At 38.3% G+C, this 23629-nt stretch overlaps 2 protein-coding genes across 3 annotated transcripts; one reads left to right on the forward strand and one right to left on the reverse strand.

Annotated features, from left to right (window-relative positions):
* Nucleotides 1-98: 98 nt before the first annotated feature.
* LOC306880477 (gamma-aminobutyric acid receptor subunit rho-1-like) lies at nt 99-16120 on the forward strand. Its single transcript, XM_079434009.1, has 10 exons — nt 99-359; nt 944-994; nt 1735-1841; nt 3940-4007; nt 4291-4514; nt 10677-10759; nt 10912-11052; nt 12600-12752; nt 12877-13073; nt 14593-16120. The coding sequence occupies exons 1-10, from the start codon at nt 262-264 to the stop codon at nt 14890-14892; spliced, it is 1422 nt and encodes a 473-aa protein (XP_079290135.1). The 5' UTR covers nt 99-261; the 3' UTR covers nt 14893-16120.
* pnrc1 (proline-rich nuclear receptor coactivator 1) lies at nt 15102-22076 on the reverse strand. 2 transcript variants are annotated; one of them, XM_079434011.1, is made up of 2 exons: nt 21912-22076; nt 15102-19685 (listed from the first exon to the last, which is right to left on the reverse strand). In XM_079434011.1, the coding sequence occupies exons 1-2, from the start codon at nt 21957-21959 to the stop codon at nt 19257-19259; spliced, it is 477 nt and encodes a 158-aa protein (XP_079290137.1). In that variant the 5' UTR covers nt 21960-22076; the 3' UTR covers nt 15102-19256. The 2 variants fall into 2 exon arrangements, 1 of the variants encoding a protein (XP_079290137.1); XR_013785075.1 differs by having other exon boundaries at nt 19614-19685; nt 21830-22058.
* Between the last annotated feature and the right edge of the window lie 1553 nt (nt 22077-23629).

The following is a 23629-nucleotide window of genomic DNA, read 5'->3' on the forward strand; positions in this document are numbered from 1 at the left end:
ACCCACCGAACATTACATAATATACAGCCAGCAAATGTCTGTTTCACCCTCTAACCTGCGAAAGCTCCTCGTGGATGCGAGAAAGCTGCAGCAGAAGCAGATCTGACCTCACATTAATGCAGATTAAACGCATCTGAGTGAGCGGTGCATGGCACGTCCTCACAGGCTGCACCGTGGCAATGGATCGTCTTTAAGAGTCCTCCAGTGCTGTTTCAATCAGTTTTAACGGGGTTTGCGTGGCTGTAGGTTGATGTGGGCATCATGCACGCTGATGTCTGCTTTCTGCTTTGCGCGTGTTTTTTCTCCACTGGAGCGCTGCAGCTGCGCGGACAGGTGCTTCAGACATGCAGCCAAAGCAGGTGAGTGCATCACCTCACTCATGCATTCATCACAAACGTGAAAGAAAAAAAAACTGAAGAAGAGAAGGTGTAGACGCGCGCTGAAAGGTAGATGGGATGTCAATATGCCCTTTCCACTGAGTGATGAGTGCTGCACGAATTCGTTGTTTTATTAATAGCGCTTTTTTTTTTCTTTCTGTGCCATAGTTCCGATTTTTATCAAAGTAAATATCGGAAAAGGAACAATCTATAACACAATATACTGTAATAAAAAAATAAAAAAAAATAAAAAAAACGTGTCCGCACAACCTATTTTTTAGCTGAATTCATGCAGACAGTACCATTCTATAAAAAATAAATAAATAAAACGTTTAAAAAATATATAGAACAATGAAACATGACATAATTAATAATTTCTAGCTCTTTAATTAGTGTGTCACCGATCATGAGAAAACCTTAAGGGTATTAATATAAAAATCAATACGCTTGCTATATATTTATTTATTTATTTATTCAGCATAATCATTAAAGTGCCTAATTGATTTGCTGACTTGTTGTTGTGGTTGTGTTCTGATCTAATAATGTCAAATCCTGCATCCACTCAGATCCAAACGAGAAACCACCAGAACAGAGAGAGAAGCACGTAAACATGGCAGGTAGCACAAATATACAGTTCATTTCATTTGTTCACCTTTTAAAAATTTTTTATATCTATATTACTGTCAGTCCTCTGTTGTGTGTGTCATGTGTTCCCGCCTCTTGTGTCCATATTTGGTTTGTTTCCTGTCCTTGTCTGATGTGATTATTAGTTAATCCTTGTCCAGCTGTGTTTGTCTCGTTATCTATGATTTACCTGTGTATTTATAGTACTGTCTGTTCAGTTTGATTTGGTCTGGTCTACTCGTTACCCCCGGTGTTTCCTGTCTGTAAGCCTTGCCTTGTCCTGCCATGTCTTCATTAAAGACTATAATTTGAGTTTACGTCCTCGTCTCCGCGTTCATGTCTCCTCCTCGTGTGTGCACTGCACCGTGACAATTACCATATTGCTAAGATTTGTGAGAGGTCACCGTTTCAAGCTCCCTTTTGCAACTTCTAGATGGATGAGTGAACATTAACATAGTATTTGAAAAGTGATTTTTCAACAGCTACTGTATGATGTCATGCAAAAATAAATTTTAAATATAATTGTTAAAAAAAACTAAACTATTTTACAACCAATAGTTCCTTATAATAATAGCCTACTAATATAGTATTAAGTATTCATTTCAATATTTGATTTGGTTTTGTCAATTTTCTGTGTTTCAGATATATGACAACCAATCAACCAATTCTGTTTGCATTGGAACTGTTTTGACATTTCCTGTGATTTTTCTGGTGACCTCTTTGTGTTTAATAGCACTTTACTAATGAGAAGTCCAGATGTCACAAAAGCTCCCGTTACGAAATCAGAACAGCTCCTCAAGTTAGATGGCCATGACTTCACCATGAGGCCTGGCTTTGGAGGTAAGATGAGAAGAATGCGTTGAGCCCCAAATATATGAGCTAGAAAGCACTTTTGAAGCGTTTCCTGGCTCCCTATAGAGCTAGAAATGATGGGCTATGCAGAAACGTCTTCTGGGCAGTCGTCTAAAACAGTATATGTATTCTAGTTTAATAATTTTAATCAACAGATATAAATAATAAAGCTTATTGTTGGTTATGCTAAATAACATATCAAATAATACATAAATGTAAACATTTAATTTGTTACATTTATGGTAAATCAAAATAAATCAACGATTACTTTATTGGCTTTATTTGTGGGTTAATATTCTGTCTATTGTTATCATTAATGGCCGATACGAAATACTATCAGGTCTTAATAAACACCACAAGACTCAGATTTGTTTGGATTTGAACTGACATCACAGGCAATCAGCTTTACATAAGCTCAGGCCAGATTATGACACTGATTTACTGTGGCTCTGTGCCTCGAGCATTCACTTATCTGCCCGTATCTTCACTAAAGTTCACTCCAACTGTAAATACCACGGTCAGATCAAACCCAGATTAAGGGTTATGAAAATATTGTCCTAAGGTGAAGAAAGGATATTTCATGTTTTGACGCATTTCTTTTGCCTTTCTCAAGTTTCATGCAAGTTTTTACACTGTTGAGTGCTAAACAAGTTCATGCAGATTTACTAGAACATGACACATGTTTATAGCTTGCATTTATGAAATGCTGTTGAAGTGTGCTAAGAAATGGACAGGCACATCATCTTATAATTACAAAGACTTATATTGTGGTACTTAAGAGGTGACTGGATGGCCAATTATGTATTTTGGGGAAATTTCATTTTTTTAGTGTTTTGTTTTGTGTACCATTCTTTAGATAACGTAACAGCTGCTTACGAGTAAAGTTTTTCAATCTGTTCTGATGGGTTATGATCATCAATCTTTATGTTACATGTGTATGTCATATAACATTTAGGCCCTGGATAGCCATATTGTAACATGCGATTCCATATGGCAGTCAATCTGCTGCTCCAAGTGGATCTAGATGATTGATCAGATGGACTAGCAGCTGCTGGAGCCGAGGTTAATCTTTCCTGACAGCACACATACATCACAGAGACATCTATTTGATGTCTGCAATTACATCTGGAAGACGTATTTTTAGAGCGTCTGCTCATCTGCAATACGTCTATAGGACGTTTCATATTAGATGTCAAATAGACATCTAGTAGATGTCTTTAAGATGTTTAATATTTAGAATGTATGTAAAACTAACATTTTACAGATGTCTGTCAGATGTTTGTGCACAGCAGATGCTTTCCAGATCAAGTGATCTTTAACAGACATCTTGCAGATGTACGTGTGCTATCTGGGTTGTAAGCCAGTGGTGTTCAGTCTTATCCTGGAGGGCCACAGTCCTGCAGAATTTAGCACTTGCTCCAACATACCTTTGTGGTGATCCTGAAGACCTTGATTAGCTGGTTCAGGCGTGTTTATTTAGGGCTGGAGCTAAACTCCACTGGAAAGTAGCCCTCCAGGTGCAATATTGGGCATCCTTTGTCGTAGACCTTGATCACCCTGGTTTGGTATGATGCTATGGGGTGGCAGACCACCTTGAACTAATAGCAAACCAGTTATCATGTTGCAAAAATCAGCCTGACCACCTTAAGCCGATGTGGCATGTATCCAGATGAGCATAGACCTAATTCATCAAAAGCTTTTGCTTAGATCACACTAATGTTATTGAAGTGGTTAATGAATGCATAGACTTGGGTTTTAAAGGGGTCATATGACAATGCTAAAAATAACATTATTTGCTGTATTTGGTGTAAGGCAATGTGTTTACGTGGTTTAAGGTTCAAAAACACATTATTTTTTCACATACCGTCCATTATTGTTGCTCCTCTCTGCCCTGCCTTTCTGAAACGCGTCGATTTTTACAAAGCTTAGTCTTTGCAACTATACATCTATGCACGAACAGCTTGTAACACTCCAAAGACAAAGGAAAACTTAATCGCATCATATGACCCCTTTAAGTTTAAATCTTTCAAATTTTTACAATGAGTGCATTGTAACTCTGTTTAAAGCTAATTTTTCTTCATTTCAGGGCCTGCGATACCCGTGGGTGTTGATGTTCAGCTCGAGAGTCTGGACACCATCTCTGAAGTAGATATGGTAGGAGACTGACACGTGTCTGTGTAAATATGACTTACATATTTCAGAGTGCATCATAAATGCTTGAATGCTTTCATGATCTATTCCACTCTGAGATTGTGCCACAGGATTTGGATTAGGGCAAAAGATCAATATTCAGCACCCAGTAACCTTTCCAAGCACCCTAGATGTGTTGACAAATAGTCTGTTTTTTTCTTATAAAGAGGGCTCTTGGGATCGAAATGAGGCTACTGTTTAAATTGTTTATGGTAAGACGAATGGCTGATTTGATTGTATGCTTCAGGACTTCACCATGACCCTGTACCTGAGACATTACTGGAAGGACGAGCGACTGTCCTTTCCCAGCAACACCAACCAGAGCATGACCTTTGATGGCCGGCTGTTGAAGAAAATCTGGGTACCTGACATATTTTTTGTCCACTCCAAACGGTCCTTCATCCATGACACCACCACTGAGAACGTCATGCTCCGAGTGCATCCTGATGGCAAAGTGCTGTACAGCTTGAGGCAAGTGTCACAGATTACTCACACCCACATACATTCTGAGGATCGTACCACAAAGCTCTGACATTGTTTTCAGGATTTGCTTTTTCTTTTTGTATTTAACAATTGTCCTCTCCGAACAGTGATAACAGTCAATTTAATCCAAATCAAAGCTCGAGAAACAGATTGCCAGCTATCAGAAAAATTGTTACATCCAGCGTTGCTGTAGATAGAGACTCAGATTTGCTCAATACACAAAAAGATCTCATTTCTCAATCAAAGCTCTTTGATATAAACCAACAGTCACTTTTTTGGCATTTAGTATGTCCCTGTTTGCTATTACGTTTTTGGTTGACCAAGATCTGTCATCTCTAGGAGGCGCTGATCCTGGTTTTTGCTCTAGATGAGGGAAAGTGTGGATTAATATGTGGGAATCTGTGGGATTAATGCAAGCCACATATAGATTCAGACACAAAGTTGGCTCATTGGTGAGTTTTAATCTCAGAACCCTCCCACACCCAGGCTGCTGGACAAAATGACTTTATTCTTCTATGTACATCTCGACTTACAATCTATAAATCAATTTGTTAGGCCAGCTCCTCCCTACACCCGCTCAACCATTTCATCTAGTATCTGTCCTTTTATCCAAGACCAGATGGCTGATCTGTAGGGTTTTGCTATATACAGTGCATTCAGAAAGGATTCTAACCCCTTCAGTTTTTCACAGTTTGTTATGATGCAGACTTAAGCAAAAATGATCAGTCTACACCCAAAATGACAAATCAAAAACCACAACTACAAATTCATAAAAAAAAACAAGACTTCACTGTTACAAAATGTGGAAAAATGAAGAGAGCTGAATACTTTCTGAATGCACTGTATTTCTGTCTTCATATTAATTCCTTAAAGACACTTAAAGAGTCCTTGCTTCTCTTTTAAGCCCTGCTCATGGTCAAGAACCATGAGTGAAGCCTCTAATCCAGCTCCTGGAGAGCTACTGTCCTGCAGAGTTCAGCTTCAATACACCTGAACCAGGTAATCAAGGTGTTCTGGGTTACTTGAAAATAAGGCAGGTGTAATGGAGCAGGTTTGAACTGAAGCTCAGTGTTTAGCTAATCACATCAAGGTGGCACTCTCTCCTGGAAAGCAGCTCAAATCAGTCTTGAATTTATTGGTCCAAGACCAAGCAGGGATCTGTTTTCCCCACCTCATAGAAACTTTGTTTGACTACATTTTTGCCACAGTGCTGTCAAACCTTGAATCAAGTTTAGCTGCTGCATTTGCCTACAAATCAAGATTGGCTAATCAGGGGCACCAGGAGAAGCCACTGGGTTGAAATATGGATGCTGCCTATAGACTGCCTGCACTCACAGCAGCCCCACTCTTTTGATTAAAAAAAAATGTTCTTGGAGATATGCGAGTAAAAAATAAGAGATAAAAATTGAATAATAGAAAGCGCAAAGGTGGCACTGAAAAGGCCAGAATAAAAAAAGAAAGCTCTAGAAAAATACAATGAATTACAAGGCTGTAGAGAACAGTGCACTATTGAAGACTTATATACTGAGGTTTTAATTCTATTTTTTTAATATAGTCAGTCATGAACTCAAGTGGGCCAGTCGAAGGCATGAAACTCCAGGGCTGAAAATGAGTCCCACTCCAGCCCTGGTCACCATGTTCATCATGACTGCAGCATTGGCTGCATTTTCAATGGAAAGGCTAAGAACAGGGTGGTATGTTTCACAGTCCTAAGTGCATTAGTAAAACAACTCAGAGGTTGAAGAACTGCTTTCAGAGTTTCTAAAATCGTCAGAGCTTTTGGCATTCAATGCCATTTCTTTAGTTTTTCCGGCAGCACAGCACACAGCCTGCAGCTGCTGCTAAAACCATTCCATAAAATGAATTCCAATGAGTGGGTTCGTCATGTAAAAGCTTGTGGTCTGGGAGGGACAAGGCTTTCTGTTTCTTGGCCAGCTGACGTGAAAGCATTGGTTATCTGGTGAATGCAGATATGGGTTTCCAAAGCCTTGACAGCACTGCAGAGACACCCTGTTTACTTCTAATGCTTCGCTCACAGCAAAGTGGAGATTGTGCCCAAAACATGGATTTTTTGTCTTCCATTTTTCTCCAAATTCTTCTTCAAAGGCTTCTTAACTGTGTGTGTGTGTGTGTGTGTGTGTGGTTTATGAGGACACAAATTTGTATAATGACATGGGTATGACAGAGGTATTACAATATGAAGGTGGTTTATGAGGACACTGCCTATGTCCCCGTAATTCAAAAGGCTTAAAAAACATACTAAATGGTGTTTTTTTGAAAATCTAAAAATGCACAAAGTCTCCTGTGAGGGCTAAGTTTAGGTGTAGGGTTGGTGTAGGGCAATAGCACACACAGTTTGTTCAGTATAAAAACCATTACACCTATGGAGAGACCCCATAAACCACAAAAACCAACGTGTGTGTGTGTGTGTTATCTCCACAACAGCCAAGACACCATGATTGCAGTTTCCATGATTTATTTATGTGCTGCATAGTTCTCTTGATGTCTTCAGATCAGAACAGTTTCTCTCAGAGATGCTAGATTATTTGCGTTTCATTATAGATGTGAAGAATTTCTGTGTACATTAAATCATTTTGACTTGGAAGCAGATGGTTGAGGTTAAACTGTTAAAATATTTGCTAGGATATGCGTCTTCTGACTGTGTAGACAGGAACTTGGTCCATAGAATTTTCAATAACACCCTTGTTCAGTTTTCTTGTTGTAGGTTTTGTCACATTTAAATGCCTCTGAAAAGATTGTTGGGGTCATGTTCATCCTCAGCATGATGCTGTGAAAGGAAAATAGAGATTTGTGTAACAAGTGAGTGGCTGACTGAAATAATTTATTCGGTAATTAGGCATCATTAAATCACCAGTTAAAAATCATTTAAATATCAAACTGAAGATGCATTTCCTATATATCTGCATTGAAGGCTGGATCTGCAGAAGTAAGGTAATGGCAACAAGTCATTAAAGCTTTTATTAAAGCTGCCTGCATTCTCCACTAGCAATAGCATGTACATCGAGTCAATAAGGGACAGACAATGAGATATTTTAGCACAGTGGCGTTCTTTACTAAAGAACATACAGGTGAGGAGAAGTGAGTAGGCACAGAAAGTTGCTAAAGAGAAAAATGGGGGACTTCAAGGGCTTGCAGTGTCAGGACAAGTGTGCAATGGCAGCCACTTCCTGGCATTAGACAGACAATGACAGCAAGTCACCAATTTTTAATTTCCATCCTGTATTTGTGAGGTTCTGCTTGATGAAAGGAATTGCTGTCAAGTGCTCTTGATCATGCAGCTCCATCCAGGTGTGTGTGTCACTGATTGTGGGTTTCAAGAAAATAAACTCCTTGGTTTGTGTAAAGATGAATTAGTGCAAATCTAATGACATAGCATTCTTTCACCAGCCTTTGATTGTGGTACAGTGGTAGCTCCATTATTTTGTTTGGGGAGCTATGTAGTATCTCCAGTGTTGGGGAGTAGTTAACTACAAGTAGCGACGCTACTAACTTAACTACATTTTTCAGTAGCTTGGCAGTAGCTCAGTTGCTTTTTAAATAGTGTAGCTTTTCCAGTAGCTAACTACTTTTTGCAGCAAGTAGCGGTGTAGCGCGAGCAAAAGCTACATTGCGTTTTGTCGAGCCTGCGCGAATCAGTGCGATGCAAGGATATTCTTCTTGTTAGATTACAAACTCATTTTTTGCCATTACCGCCACCTGTTGTTTAATCACGCATCTTGCGGCTAACGGTTCACTGACGTACAGAAGAGGGTTGACACACCCATATTATCCATGATGGAGCAAGACGTGGCGGCAGATTTGGAGGATGGAGAAACAACTAACGTTAATTACCCATGGCCTTATTTGTCCAAGTTCATGTCTCTCAACAGGGCCGGAGTGGGATCCATTTTCAGCCCGGGAGTGTAATGCTCAAGACCAGCCCACCACCTATCCCCATCCAACCAATTCATCAATTCAAAATTGAAAGCTGCCAAGAAGTCATCAATAACTAAATGGAAAATCAGTAAACATCTCGAAAGAAAGAAAGAAAGGCCTTCTACCATTCTTCACAAGTTTTGGTTTGCACTCAGAACTGAAAATGGCAAAGCCTTACAGCATCAACAACCGCCTAAGCAATGCACTGGTTTCTGCAACTTTGTTTATTACTGTCTCATGTCTCAGTGTCTATAGGCATGAGGATTTCCTTTTCTGTGCCCATTAGCATGAATGACTCTAATTTCTCTTGAGCTTCTTAGCCTGTTCTTAACAAATTTCAGTATTGAGAAGCTTACATTTAATTGAAACAGATAATCAAAAGAAAAAAAAACTAAACTGAATCAAAAAAATCCTTCAATGTAAGTCACTTTGGATAAAAGCGTTTGGCAAATTCATAACTGTAAATGTCGCTAGTCACTGTACGTTACCTCGACTGGAGTCGCCAGTTCACATGTGCTCGTTTGTCTTCTTGACAAAATATTTGTCAGTTTGGCACATTTGGCCGCGTCATCCTCCAATGCCTTTCTCTTTTTTTACCTGGCTTTTTCAGCGCCTCCAGGCATCTTTTTTTACTATCCATTTTATTCTTCCCGCGATTAGCGCACTCTCGCTAACTCTCAACACAGCATTAATGGTTTCGGTTTGTCTCCATGGCAACGACCTGGGACACGCGCTTGTGTAGAGGAAGAGAGAGTGCGCGCGCTCTGACAACAGAAAACGTCACATTTTAATTTTAAATTCAAATTAGCTTAGTTATCAGTCACACCGTAATTTAAACAGATATACGTTATTCCGTGTATGTAAAAAATAAAAAAAATAAAAAAATAAAGCAGGCGAGTCTGCCAGCCCAATTTATGAGTGGGGCAGAGCGGCCCACTGGGAATTCTCCCGGTTCTCCCGATGGCCACTCCGGGCCTGTCTCTCAAAGAAACGACAAGTAAAGGTTACACTTTTTGTAACAGTCTGAGATATTTGAGTGTTGTGTGTAATAAAACCATAATTAAACAGAAATCATAAATTGCATTGTTTTAAACACTAAATACTTTACTTAAAACATTCCTCAGACACTTATTCAGTTATTTATAATATACGTTGTTCAAAAAAATAAAAAGTAATTTCAATGTAGCTAGCTACTTTTTGATAGTAACTTGTAGTGTAGCTAACTACTTTTCCAAAAGGGTAGCTTGACTGTAGTTTAACTACTTTAACTTACGAGTAGCTTGTAGCTTGTCAAACTACAGTTTCAGAGTAGCTTCCCCAACACGGAGTATCTCCACCTCAATCCTGATCCTTGGCCTCAAATGGAAGTTATTGACCTAAGTTAATGTTTTTTTTTCTGAACGTTTTTGAGAAGTGCTTCTTGCATATTTTGCAACACTTTCATAGTGAAATATCCTGTAATTGGTGCTTAAATTGTGTTCAGTTTTATCCAAAACAGATACTATTGTTCTTATTGTGGCAGTCCTTAAACTGCCACTAAAGGTTAATGCCCTATTACATACCACCTAAATCCCAGCCTAACCTGATAATGTTAACACAAGCAAACATGATAAAAACATATTTGCTAAAGCAACCATACCATTTTAGCCCACTTCTAAGTCATTGAGCTCTTTTATTGTGGTTCCTGTTTCATCTGACTTGTAGTCGAGCACTTCACAATGTAAATGCAGTGCTGTACTAGGTGAGCTACCAAGCAAGTTTACAGTATATGACAATATAATTTGCGTAAAAGGAATGAAAGTTGAGCAGTGAATTGTATGTACAGTATAGGTACAGATTTGGAGTTTTGCAAAAATGTAGGTAGAGGCATATTTTTCTAATGTTGCTTGTTTGGTGTAAGAGTCCATGGCTGATTTAAAGGTTATTTGAAATAATAGCTTAATAATAACAATAATAGCAAAAATGCAGGGTTCCAGATCAGTTCAAAGCCTATTTGTTAACAAGATTCATCCCACTTAAAGCAAATAACATTATTATGAAAATTATGAAATAGCATTTGATTATTTATATTTGACTTATATTAATTCCTCATGGGGTTACAGCCCCCTGGTATAATCATTTTCAATTGAAGCTGCTAAAGTAAAGGAGACATACTGTATATCTATATTGTGGATTTGTGATACAATTTTTAATTACTCCAAATACATTCAACAGGCTTACAGTCACAGCGATGTGCAATATGGATCTCAGTCACTTTCCCCTGGACACCCAGACATGCTCACTGGAGATTGAGAGCTGTGAGTAGAAACACAACACAACTGGTGTAAACATTTTCATGACTGAATTGAACCGTAATGTGACGCAATTTTGAGTAAAGCAGGATATTCTGTGTTTATTTAGTCTTTTAGTGTTTGTGAGTTCATATGTATTTGTGTTATTTTGTTTGGAGATGCCTATACTGACGACGACCTGATGCTGTACTGGAAGAGAGGAAACAAATCTCTGCAGACGGATGAGAAGATCTCTCTCTCGCAGTTCCTCATTCAGGAGTTTCACACCACTACAAAACTAGCCTTCTACAGCAGCACAGGTACTGTATGCGACAGTCTTTACCATCCTCTGTGTTGTCTCGTGTAATTTAAGTTATGTTTCATAATGCTATAATTCCTGACTAGTAAAGACTGATAAAGCATGGGTTTTCATAGACCGTAGGTTTGTTCGGTAGCTCACGGAGTACGGAGATGTACTTGAGAGGCGAGTAACTACGGTTCCACAAAACAGATCAAATCTGCATTTAAGGAAGTTCAAACAGCATGGTTGCATCAACAAATGCGCTTTTATATCAGTTTTGCATTTGTCAACACTATCGGGTAGGTTTAGGGTTGGGTTTGGTGTAGGGCATATTTCCAAAACGATAGAGCATACATTTTTAACGACAGTCCCCGGATATTTGAATTCTGAACCACCGCAGTACATACCTGAAGCAATGCAATAAAAACACAGTAATACGTACCTATATCAACGTAATAAAAATGTGCCAGGGTTTACGTATTGATCCTGTGTTTTAGCGCCACTTAGTGGACATTTCTCTTTAAAACTGTGGCGAAATGTGCAGTAAGGTACGTAAAAATGGTCTCGCTAAAAAGTGCACCCAGGTACGTTTAAGCCATGAGACCAGGTTGCCTAAGCCAGCTAATCAAGGCCTTCAAGATTACTAGACACTTTCAGGCTTGTGTGTAGGAGTTAAACTCTACAGTGGCCCTCGAGGAACAGGACTGGACACCCATGACTTAAACTAATGATTTAACTTAAAATGATTTTACTGTTTATAGTTGACAGTGAAAATCAAAACGGGATGCTATGCAAAAACAGAAAAACATCACATTGGCACCACTCTAATAGTGGTAAAACATCACTTTTTTTTTAAAGTGGGCATGATCCTGTGTACTTTCTAAATGCTTCTTATTGATTTACAATTCATCCATTCATACGTTTCCTTTTTTTCTTAGTTTTTTTTTCATATCATAATTGGATCTTGTGGTAAAATGAAAGACTTCTATCTGGTGAGGCATTCTCCAGTCACTTGGTCCACTTCAACAGGCCCCCGTTCTTCTTTTTTTGATAATCTATCTCACTTGAAGATATTTCACAATATTGAAGATTTGATTCTACTTTCTTTGCATCACCAATTTAAGTATAATTCTTAGTATAATTACATATTGCTTACTTCAAATTGAATTCAAATATAGTAAACATTAATACTGATAACAAGCTATTGATTGAGAGATCAGCATCAAGGCAAGAATGTTCTACAATAAACTGCTATAGCTGTTCAAACTTGCTTTACAGGGAAAAATGGAGGAATGAATGTGCAGTTTTTGAGTTTATTCAGTCTCTAGCAGGGATATTCAGTTCTGTTCCCGCAGGGCCACAACCTGGAGAGTTTGGTTCCAACTCTAATTAAACGCATCAGGACCAGCTGATTAAGGCCTTGAGTATTACTTTATAATCACAGGCTGATGTGTTTGATTCGGTTCCCTCCAGGAGCAGAATTCAATAACCCTGCTGAACACCTTGATCACTTGTGCTTTGTAATGATTAAAACCGGCTAGGTTTTCTCTTCAATCTTCTCTGCAGGTTGGTACAATCGTCTTTACATCAACTTCACTCTGCGTCGTCATATCTTCTTCTTCCTGCTTCAGACGTACTTTCCTGTCACTCTGATGGTCATGCTGTCATGGGTGTCCTTCTGGATCGACCGGCGAGCTGTTCCTGCACGGGTTCCTCTGGGTGAGGTGTTTCAAATGAATTGTGTAATTGCATCTTGCTGCAAACTACAGCATGTGTCAGTGCATCATTTCATTACTCTGCATAAAACATCTACAATAAACGGATCAACCTGATCTCTTTGTAGGCATCACAACGGTGCTCACCATGTCCACCATCATCACTGGAGTGAACGCCTCCATGCCCAGAGTCTCTTACATCAAAGCTGTGGACATTTATCTGTGGGTCAGCTTCGTCTTCGTCTTCCTGTCTGTGATCGAGTACGCCGCTGTCAATTACCTGTCCACTCTGCAGGAGCGCAAAGAGAGGACGCAAAGCAACAGGGTAAGCTATAACAGTTTAGTTATCATTAATTAAGGTGTACTTCTTCTGTGGTTAATACAGCATTTTAGCAAGGCCATAAAGGTCGTAGACATTAAGGGATCACTATAGAGAAACCCTTCTCATTGAATATAAAACGTTTAGCTGGGAGCATGAATTGAGTAGACCCAAATAAGTCATGAAAGTAATATAATAGTGAAAATAGTAAATGCAAATATTATGAAAATTTAAAATCTTTATTTAAAAAAAACATGTTTTTGAACTTTCATGTAATGTAGTCTAGCAGAAATCAAAAATTAATTAACTTGTTAATGAGTGTAATATAAGCACTTTACAATGAAAATGACAGGTTTTGGTGTTATCTTATGAATGTGATTTAAAGGGGTCATGAACTGCCTCTTTTATTTTATTTTGTACTGTTCTCTGAGGTCCACTTATAAAGTTATCAAGATTTTTACATCACAAAACATAATTAAGAAGTAATAAGCAATTTTCTGTCCAGTTTTTAACCCCTCTCATCAGAGGGCTCTGTTAGAATAGGTGTGGAGCATTGCAGACTCGGAAGTAAACGCCCACTGCTGATTGGCTAATAGTTGTGTGTTAGACGGCGTAAATCCCTCATAGATGGACGCTACAATGATTTAGGTCAAAAACACATAACTCAATACATATCAAACGATCTGTAAGAAGAGACAAAGCAATAGTGATCACATAAAACTTACTCGCTTGTGTTGCGATATAACTGTCAGATCCAATATAGTCCCACAGCATCTTTTAGTTTCAACCTTTTTGAAAACCCTGCATCAAATTTCAATCTTTCAGAAAATCCCGTGCCTTGTTTGTAAAGACTGTTTTTCCACAGCTTGGCACTGAACAGCGTCGTTGTCATCTTCGGAGCATCTTTACCATTTACCATCTGCGTAGTCCTGCGTGTTTGCCTCTCTCCTGAACACTACATGCGCGAATCAGAGGGCGGGACTAAACAGGCAGTGCTGTAGAATCGGTGGGCGGGGCTAAACAGGCAGCGCTGTAGAATCGGTGGGCGGGGCTAAACAATCAGTGATGTAGAATCGGTGGGCGGGGCTAAACAGGCAGCGCTGTAGAATCGGTGGGCGGGGCTAAACAGGCAGCGCTGTAGAATCGGTGGGCGGGGCTAAACAATCAGTGATGTAGAATCGGTGGGCGGGGCTAAACAGGCAGCGATGTAGAATCGGTGGGCGGGGCTAAACAGGCAGCGCTGTAGAAGTAGGCGTTGATCTTATTCTGTGGAGGCAGTGCTTATCCACACTATTACATCATAGAGAAGAACAATTTACAAGCTGTGGTTTTGGCAGACTGCCTTCAATATAAGCTGTTTTTAGACTAACGAGAAAGATTTGAGTTCTGAAACTTACAGGATGTTCTTACAGTACAACGACCTCTTAAATGTCAAAAGATCAAGGAAATTTAAGTTTCTTAGTTCATGGCCCCTTTAAATTCAGATCATGTGATGCTACAAGTAATGTGTGATTGTGTTATGCAGCAGTTGCCGTGTACGTGTGGAATGACCGATTCTGGTCGGATGATGATGAGCAACAGCTACAGCGACATGGACATGATGACCACAGGGAACTACGGCATGTTGGAGCTGAACGGAGACAAACAGGAGCAGTTTCTGGTTCATCTGGTCCTGGATAATGAGCAGGGAGCTCAAAGACCTGCTGTAAGCTCAAGCAGCAGCTTATTAATAGACACTCATGCCATAGACAAATACTCACGGGTCATCTTCCCTGGAGCCTACACGCTCTTCAACATCATATACTGGTCCATCTACTCCCAATAACTGCTGCTCCTTTACGTTATATGACATTTGTGTAAGTCTTGGAAATACAGATTACCTTTGAAAATCTGTTTCTTTTTTTATTACGCTTCTCAGCAATAAATGAATACATATTACTGTATGTGGGCTGTTGACATGATGCACTGGTTTTCTCTCCTCAAAGAAAAGGTTTATTTTTTCATTTTTCTTACATATTTTAATCTGTAGGCTGAATAGCAAAGAACAGATTGTCAATAAATATCAAATTGCTTAGTCAGATTTGTTTAGCAGTTTCAAGTAAAATGTGTAAATTGTACTGATGTGATTGCACTTTGAAATACAGAAATGTATCAAAATGAACAACATAGATCAAAATATTATTTAAATACAACATAATTGTTGTTATTGCAGTATTATTTACAGCGGATTCTTTTTTTTCTTTTCTTTTTAAATGAGTGGTCATGCATATTTAGATCCTGAAAAATTGAAGAAAAAAAAAAATAAAACAGTGGAGTGACTCAAAAAATCTATTTTAATCTCTTGGGAACCTTGAAAATATTGCAAATCAGGGAAAATGGAAAAAGACGTTTCCGTTCGCCCTCATACACTTGATTAAATCTGTAATATTTATGTGGAACAAATTGATTCATATAGTTTCATACACTAACATTATAGATCTTCAGCATGTCTTACCTATTTGTGTTGATGCAGCATATTGGCATTATGTGTCACGATCTGATCGTGTCAAAATAGCTGAATAAACTCAATAGTAATAAACTACTTTTTTCTAGCTGTATTAAAATGACTGTGCATATTATTTACATGTTACTGAGTAAATATTATTTTATGGACTACATGGAATATTTGTACTTTTATTAATTGTTAAGACCTCAGAACCACTGAAATGAACAAGTAAAGGCAAAAATATCATTTAAAAAGTGAAAAGTACGTCTATTTTAAAATGTCATGTTTAATTCAATGTGTTAATTACTGTTTCTTTGTAATTATTTCTATAATTTTCTCATTTCTGAGTGCTAACCCTATGCCATGTTTGCATGAAAAAAACCATTGAGGTGTTTGTTGCATGTGGCTGACAGCATTTCATATTACAGAGTATAGAGTATAAATATATAGAATATATCTATGCATTATAGATCAAGACATTAATACAATACATTATATGAACTTTTCTTATATCTCCTGATTAGTGTTAAATACAGTGTTTTTGGAAAATAAAGATTTGCCTGACCACATTGCTCGCATGAAACGGCGTATTATCTTGTTTTGAAGCTTAAGCTTTTATTAGTCAAATGTACAACACAAGTCAAGTCCACTCGCCTTTATTTATAAAGCTTTATGCAACACAGATGTTCAAAGCAGCTTCATAGTAATAAACTGAAAAAAATAACAATGATGCAACGTCATCAAATATGAGACAAATTCTGTAAAGCAGCTTTACAAAAGTCAGGTGTCATTATTCAGCTCGAGTCAGTTTAATGTTGATTCAGATCAGTTCAATAACAGTGTTGATTTGTCAATTATGAAACAAATTGGATTCGGCTAAAAAGCAGCTCTAGAGAAGAAAATAGTGTCTTTATTCAGCTCGATTCACTTCAGTGTCCTCATCCGATAACAGTCAGTGCAGTCAAATTAATATTAAGAAATGAACATTCATTTTATTTAATATTAAGTGTCTTTTAAACCCCAACTAAGCAAGCCAAAGATGAAAGTGACAAAGAACACAGACTCCTAGGTGACAGAAACAGAGAAACCAGGCTCAGTTGGGGGACCAGTTTTCCTCTGGCCTAAATGAATTGTGATTTATGAATCTAGGATGCATCACAAGTCGGATTTGTGGATGTTATTCAGAAATTTTGCATTCATCTCCATTTGCTTGAAGATCAGGATATTGGCTTTAGTTGGAAAAGGAGGACACCGAGGTAAAGAATGTTTTGAAACTGAGCATAATTCTGGACAAAGTCATTTGAAATCTCACATAATTATTCTATATTGATTTCAAATTTAAATTGAATTATTTTCTGAACTGCTTGCATGATTTACAGTCATAAAGTCGTTTCATGCTGTATTTAATGAGGCTGATTTGTCAGTGTAATAATTCATCAGTTATACTCCATAAGCCAGCAGTAATGTACTGAGAGCCAGTTGTATTGTATAAGGATACAGAGATCCATAAAATTATTTGAAAAATGATCATATAGAGTATAAGGATACAAGAACAAGTATCTCCATATATGTTTAAGAACATAACATGCAGGGTTTGGTAAAAAATGTGTTTTATTGCATGGAGCCTCAAAACTGCATTCAGCACTCGGCTCCGTTTCAATTCATGAGTTTGAATCTGAAAGGCATACACTGTGCACTTATACACCATGTAGGCTGCTATTTTAAACACACTACTTAGACTACTACAAAATAGTGTGGAGCATGTGAAGTGAGATATTAAAATAGTGTGTTTTGAGCGCTCAAGTTACAAGAAAATATGAACTTTCACAATATTCAAATGTTTTAGATGCACCTGTAGATTGGGATCTGAATACTTTTTGCAACGTGCAGAAATACTGAACACTGTTAACTTACATCAACAGACCAATAATGAACCTCTAGTCTCAAAACACAAAAATGATGGGGACAAAAACTCTTTATTTCATCATGTGCAGAATAAAAAGGATTATTGTATCTGCTTGTCTTTTCGAACTGATTCTAATTGATAAAAAATAATGATATTGAAAGGCAGTGAGAAAATTAGTTTTAAAGAATTTAAAATCAAGTGCCACATCCCAACACTAACACGTGCAAAATTACAGAGCCCTGCGCATGACATGCCAACACAAATATAGATTTATTGTGGCCACAGATTAAGAATCTGTTCCTTTAGTTTTCATTAATTTGTTCCCTTCTTTTGAGGAAACAAATGAGTGAAATGTGACCAGGATTTACGAGGGAACAAATTCTTAATTTGTGGCAACAATAGATATTTTTCCCATATGTCTTGCGTGGGGCTCCGTATAAAAATGGTACATTCTTCAGACAATTAAAAACAAATTGTGCGATTGAAATAAAAAACATCATTACTCAAAGGCTGACATAGGCAGTTGCTTACGGTCCACAGTGCTTCAATATAAGGTAAAAAACAAACCAAAATAAACACCACACCACTTTCTTGCCATTAGCGGTCCAGTTGGCGATTGTCTGTGCTGACATGCTGCACCTCCTGCCCGACACGTTCTTAAATAGCTCACACACTTTTCATTCTTAGGGAAAACGTTACACATACTGGTGTTACATGAATGTAAATACATCGTGATACCGATTATGAGCTTCAGTAACAAAACTAACTTTACTTTTTCAGGTAAACGAACATGAAAAAATATACACATTAAATGTCTCCGTCTTCACGTCCACATGTCGTCATATTTAAAGGGATAGTTCACCCAAAAATGTTCATTCAGCCATCATTTACTGTTTTAACCCTGTATGACTCTCTTTCTTCTGTGGAACATATCAAGACGTGTTTTTTTTTTTTTTTGGTCTATACAGTGCAAGTCAATGGTAACCAAAACGGTTTGGTTATTAACATTCATCAGAACATCATCTTTTGTGTTCCACAGAAAAAAGTCAATCATACAGGTTTGGAAGGACATGAAGCTGGCTCAGTAAATAATACGGCTGGGACGATAAGTGTATCGATTCCGAGATCTTCCGACTGAATTGCGATTCTCTCTGGAATCGATTCTGAGCTTAGATTTTAATAACAGATGGCGCTCTAATCTAGTAGGGCTGCACAATAAATCTCAAAGAAATCGCAATCACGATTAAGCAAAAGCTGTGATTGTCATGCGCATCTAGTCAGTGAATCACGGTTCTGTGATTAGTAGTAAATCTCCATCCGAAGGCCAGAGAATCTCCAAATAGACTCCGCAAAAGAAATCCAGGAATATAACGCTAGCTGAATAAACAGAACATTTAACTGCTTTCACTGATTCAGCGTGACTAATAAACACAGGACTACCACAATATACGAGTTCTTATTACAATTATTATTGTAATAAAGTATATAATAATGCAATTTTTACAAATGAGGTGCGTGTAAGGATTTGGAAACGAGCAGAGTACGGCTGTTTCTAAAGCATGCAGCGCCATCTGCTGTTCAAAACTACGCTCAGAATCGACTCCAGAAAGAAATCGCGATGCATTCTCAGAAAAACTAATCTCAGAATCATTTCTCGATTCGTGACTCATCGATTTATTTTCCCAGCCCTAGTAACTATAGAACTATCCCTTTAACTCACATTAACTTGCAAAGTTCAATAGTTCTTGAACGGGATGTTACCAGTCCGTATTATTTTCTGAAGTGTCCCATTACGAGCTCAGGGTTCTGCTCGGACCTTCAGCAGGGTTTTGAGGTGCACAGACATCTGCTCTTTGCTGCAGTGCTGCTGTTCAGCTGTATGCTGAAGAGCACCTTCTCCCACCCAGTGGCTGGGCGGTTTGGGGAGGATGCTGGGCGAGGGCGGCTCGCTGAACTTGGCTCCAGCGTAAGTCTTCTCTGCCTCCGACGAGAGCTCAGGAGGGCAAACGCTCACCCTCCTGAGGCCCTCAGCTGTGCTCTTCCCCATGTGTGGGGGGGTCTCCTGTCTTTTGGGAACCTGAGTGTCGTCTGATGCGTTTCTTTGCTTGCTCCACTGTCTCCGTTTGTTCAGGTTGTCGGTGGTTTGCTCAAGATGGCTCGAGCTGTGGAGAAACGGTCTGCTCGGCTGGATTCCTTGTTCAGCACTTTCAGTTTTTAACTTCAGCTGCTGAAGACAAACAGGAAACACTTAGGATCATGTAAGATGGTAAAAGCACACTGCTGATGTTCTCTCTGCCTCTACGTCTCACACCAGAACACATTGTGATTTTATTAGTGGTGTTTAATAACGGATGAGTTCACAACACTTCTTCACGAATTCTTTCTGAATCATTAGTTTTGAATCTAACCAGGTAACATGATTTCAGCAAATATACTAGCTATGTTTCCATCCACCTATTTTTATGCGCATTTCGGAATATCGCATAAAAAAAAAAAAAAAAAACGCCAAGATGTGCATAAATTCTAAAAATGCGCATAAAAAAAACTTATGTGCACATTTGAGTAGGATAAACTTTTTATCCGATAAGAAAAATGTGCATAAACGACAATGGAAACATTTACCGAATAAATTCCTCCATGCGCATTGAAAAAGTCATGCGATTTTGCGCTATGAGATGGGATAACTTGTTCCAGAGTAATGGAAAAGTAGAAAAAAAAACTAACGTTCTTTATTTGATAAACCTATGTTAGCTTACTTTTGTTCTGACATGGTGCAATGGCTGACTTTAGCTCAGAGCCACATTCTTCCTAAACATCATGATGCTTTGCGCAAATTATGTGAGTAAACTGTAAACAATCAGTATATTATAAATTAAATCAGGAGAGCAGAGCACAAATTTACAGCTCATTCAATCAAACCGATCAGGAGTATTTGTAGTGCAATCTTGCAATTCGAAATGCTTTGTTTCAGTCTTTTTGAATGCAAAATAATACTCCAAACCAGAAGTGCCTCCCTTAATCTAAAACGCAGTACACTCATTAAGAGAAAAAGTGTATAATCGGAAAACTTAAAGGCAGGTTAGGTGATTTGGTTCAAAAACATTTTGTTATGCTGGTTCAAAGTCTCTTCACATGCCGATAGCAATCACTAAGTTAAGTGGTCTAAATGTTTTTATAGCGTCTGTGGAAGGTGTAGGATCATAAAATGTTTGTCCAATCATATTCCTCCATCCGAGGGCTACAATAGGCTGTCCTACCTGTCAACATATGTATTTGCATACCTCTGCGCACCTTGTTTGCGCGTTCATTATGCTACCGTAGACCGAGCGAGCATAGGCGGAGTGTGTGTAAAGCTGGCCACGGGTCTTAGAGCAAAAATGCCACTAAATTGGATAAAAATGCCCCTGCACAAACAAATTAAATCTATTACGTCTGTTGCTAACAAAGTGAAAATGAATAGAAAGTGTCGATTGCGGCATTATGTTAAGATCTGCTCATGTTGCGCCGTATTTCATTTTTAGGCGTTTTTACAGTGTTGCGCATTATAACCAATCACACAGGATTCTGTTGAGCTTAGGAATGCAATAGCCAATCAGAGAGGTTCAGGTGAGTCATCGCTGGAACCCATCAGGTTTGTTGAGTGCGTGCACGTTCTCTGGATGAATTCTGCGAATTCTCTCAAAAGAAACAACAAAGCGCAGATGTATGTACAAAGTAAGAGATGTATTTCACAGTGTAGACAGCTTCAGTGATTATAACACATTTTTTTTGAGAGTGCTTAAACTCGCCATAGATAAAAGTTAGTGATAATGTCACTTTCTGTATATAATTCATTCGCCATTTGAATAACCGTGGAAAGGATATATGTGTCCCTGGACCACAAAACCAGTCTTAAGTGTCAATTAATAAGACAATATTTGGCCGAGATACAACTATTTGAAAATCTGAGGGTGCAAAAAAATCTAAATATTGAGAAAATGGCCTTTAAATTCGTCCAAATGAAGTTCTTAGCAATGCATTTTTTATATATTTATGGTAAGAAATGTACTAAATATATTAATGGAACATGATCTTTACTTAATATCCTTATGATTTTTGGCATAAAAGAAAAATGGATAATTTTGACCCATGCAGAGTATTTTTGGCTATTGCTACAAATATACCCCAGCGACTTAAGACTGCTTTTGTGCTCCAGGGTTACATATAATTATCAATTTCTAATGTTTTAATAAAATTGCAATCACGTTAAATACAACTTCAGTTCCATTAAACATATTTTATTAGCCCTAATGACACCCATGTCTGGTTCTTGCCTAAAAAGACGGGTTTATGGTGTTTGTAGTTAATAGATTTGTCTGCTTATAGCCTTACCCTGGAGTTGGTTCACCCTCCGTCTATCCGAGTGAGAATGGAAGCTGTAATTGATGCGCTTTGTACTGTAAAGTTTTCTCACCGGTGAATGAGACATGAGGTAATCTGACAGCGTTGACACGTCTCTCATCGTGTGGCTGGTTAGCCTCTGGTCTGCCTGAGCCCGGTCATGTGATTTGGAGGAGGCGTGGCTTTGGAGAGTGATTTGCAGGAAGGGTGGGATCTTATGCTTTCAAAGCTAGCTTGATATTGCTAGCCTCTCTGAAATCACCTACCCTACCTTTAACAGAGTGGAAGGTGGTTAAAGTAGAAGTAGTGTATTTTAACTTCATAAGCATTTTTTTATATATATATATATATAGCCTATTTTGTTTCAAAAATGCTTGAATTGATTTGCCTGAACTTGAAAATTAAATGTACACCTCCCTATGTTTGATTACATAAAAAGTTATCTTAAAAACGGTGTCTGATTTCCAACATTGTATGATGTCCAAAAGGCCAGGAATGGCCCATGTGTGTCTGTGCACCTGAGCAGATGCTCACATTTGGGACCATCCTGCAAAATTTGGGGTCTCTGTCTGATGCTCATACACGAAGAATAAATGAGTACAAATAGCACCTTTTGTGCTTGAACCCCTAATTATAGAGGTCATAGTTCAGTCTCTCTTTCTGATGCTGAGGTGTCTGTCAGGATTCAAGAGCACGTGGTGATGGTTTATGATAAACACTTCCGGGATTCAAACCCACCTTTCATTAATTTGCCTACATCTTTAAACACTAAACTGAACCAATGCAAGACTATTTACAGTCAGACTATTCATTTAAAACACATAACACACACATTAACCAACTGACCACAGACTAAAGGATATATACACACATTTGGTTTAGTCCGAGGTAAAGAATGCACAGCACCTGGTCTCGCGGCAATAAAGCCTGTTACCTGTTTATTCGTGGCTGGTCTAGACTGAGCTGGTTTGGGCTCTTCATGGGTGGTTAATTGAGGTTTAAAGCTGCTTCTGTTGATGTTTCCTGATGCTTTGTTGGGTTTATTATGAACGTTTCGTCCTCTCTTCTTCAAGAGCGCTTGTTTGGATCTGCTTATCTTCACTGCTTTATTCTCCACGCTGGATTCAACACGATGTCCAAAAGCATCGCCCAGCATGATATCAGCTGAACTATCTACACAACTTTTGATATCAAACACGTCCAGATGTAAACAGATGATGGTGATGAATGTTTGGAGCTCGGTCGGAGCGCAGAAGATGACAGTCAAGGAGATTTTCTCAGTCAAATGTTTTGATCTCTGTCTTCGCGAATACTACTGTAATATCCGTCTATATCGCGCTCCAGAACAGAAGCATCACCTTTTCTTTTTCTGGTAATGGCTGTGCGCTGCAAACTGCGCATGCGCCCTCGATTACATCATATTTGTTTGAAAACATTGGAGGACGTTATCATATATATACTGCAAAAAATATAGAATAATGTGATGAATTATAGAGTAATATAGTAGAAAAAAGGGATTCATAACATTTTACAAACAAGTGTTAATCGAGTGTGTTTATTTTCTATAGTCGAAACTGAAACAAATCGTTTCTCCAAATTAAAAACACCTAACACTTACACGTGTTGTACACAGGCTTCTCTAGCTATCTACTGCCATGATTGTGTTAACATAAAATTCTATTTACATAATAGTACAATATTACGTAACATTACAACATTATTATTAATATACAATAATACACAAAACAACAAATACACACACAATAAAATAAGGTGTGTTAACATTACTAA

This window comes from Barbus barbus, assembly GCF_936440315.1.
Source record: "Barbus barbus genome assembly, chromosome: 14".
NCBI lineage: Eukaryota > Metazoa > Chordata > Actinopteri > Cypriniformes > Cyprinidae > Barbus > Barbus barbus.

What these genes read in the sequence shown, in the direction of transcription:
- LOC306880477 (XM_079434009.1), top strand. Translation starts at nt 262, where the DNA reads ATGCACGCTGATGTCTGCTTTCTGCTTTGCGCGTGTTTTTTCTCCACT. An exon ending in GAAGCACGTAAACATGGCAG is followed by an intron (nt 995 to 1,734) that starts GTAGCACAAATA and finishes TGTGTTTAATAG; the next exon opens with CACTTTACTAATGAGAAGTC. An exon ending in CCATCTCTGAAGTAGATATG is followed by an intron (nt 4,008 to 4,290) that starts GTAGGAGACTGA and finishes TGTATGCTTCAG; the next exon opens with GACTTCACCATGACCCTGTA.
- pnrc1 (XM_079434011.1), bottom strand. Translation starts at nt 21,959, where the DNA reads ATGAGAGACGTGTCAACGCTGTCAGATTACCTCATGTCTCATTCACCG. An exon ending in ACCTCATGTCTCATTCACCG is followed by an intron (nt 19,686 to 21,911) that starts GTGAGAAAACTT and finishes GTTTGTCTTCAG; the next exon opens with CAGCTGAAGTTAAAAACTGA.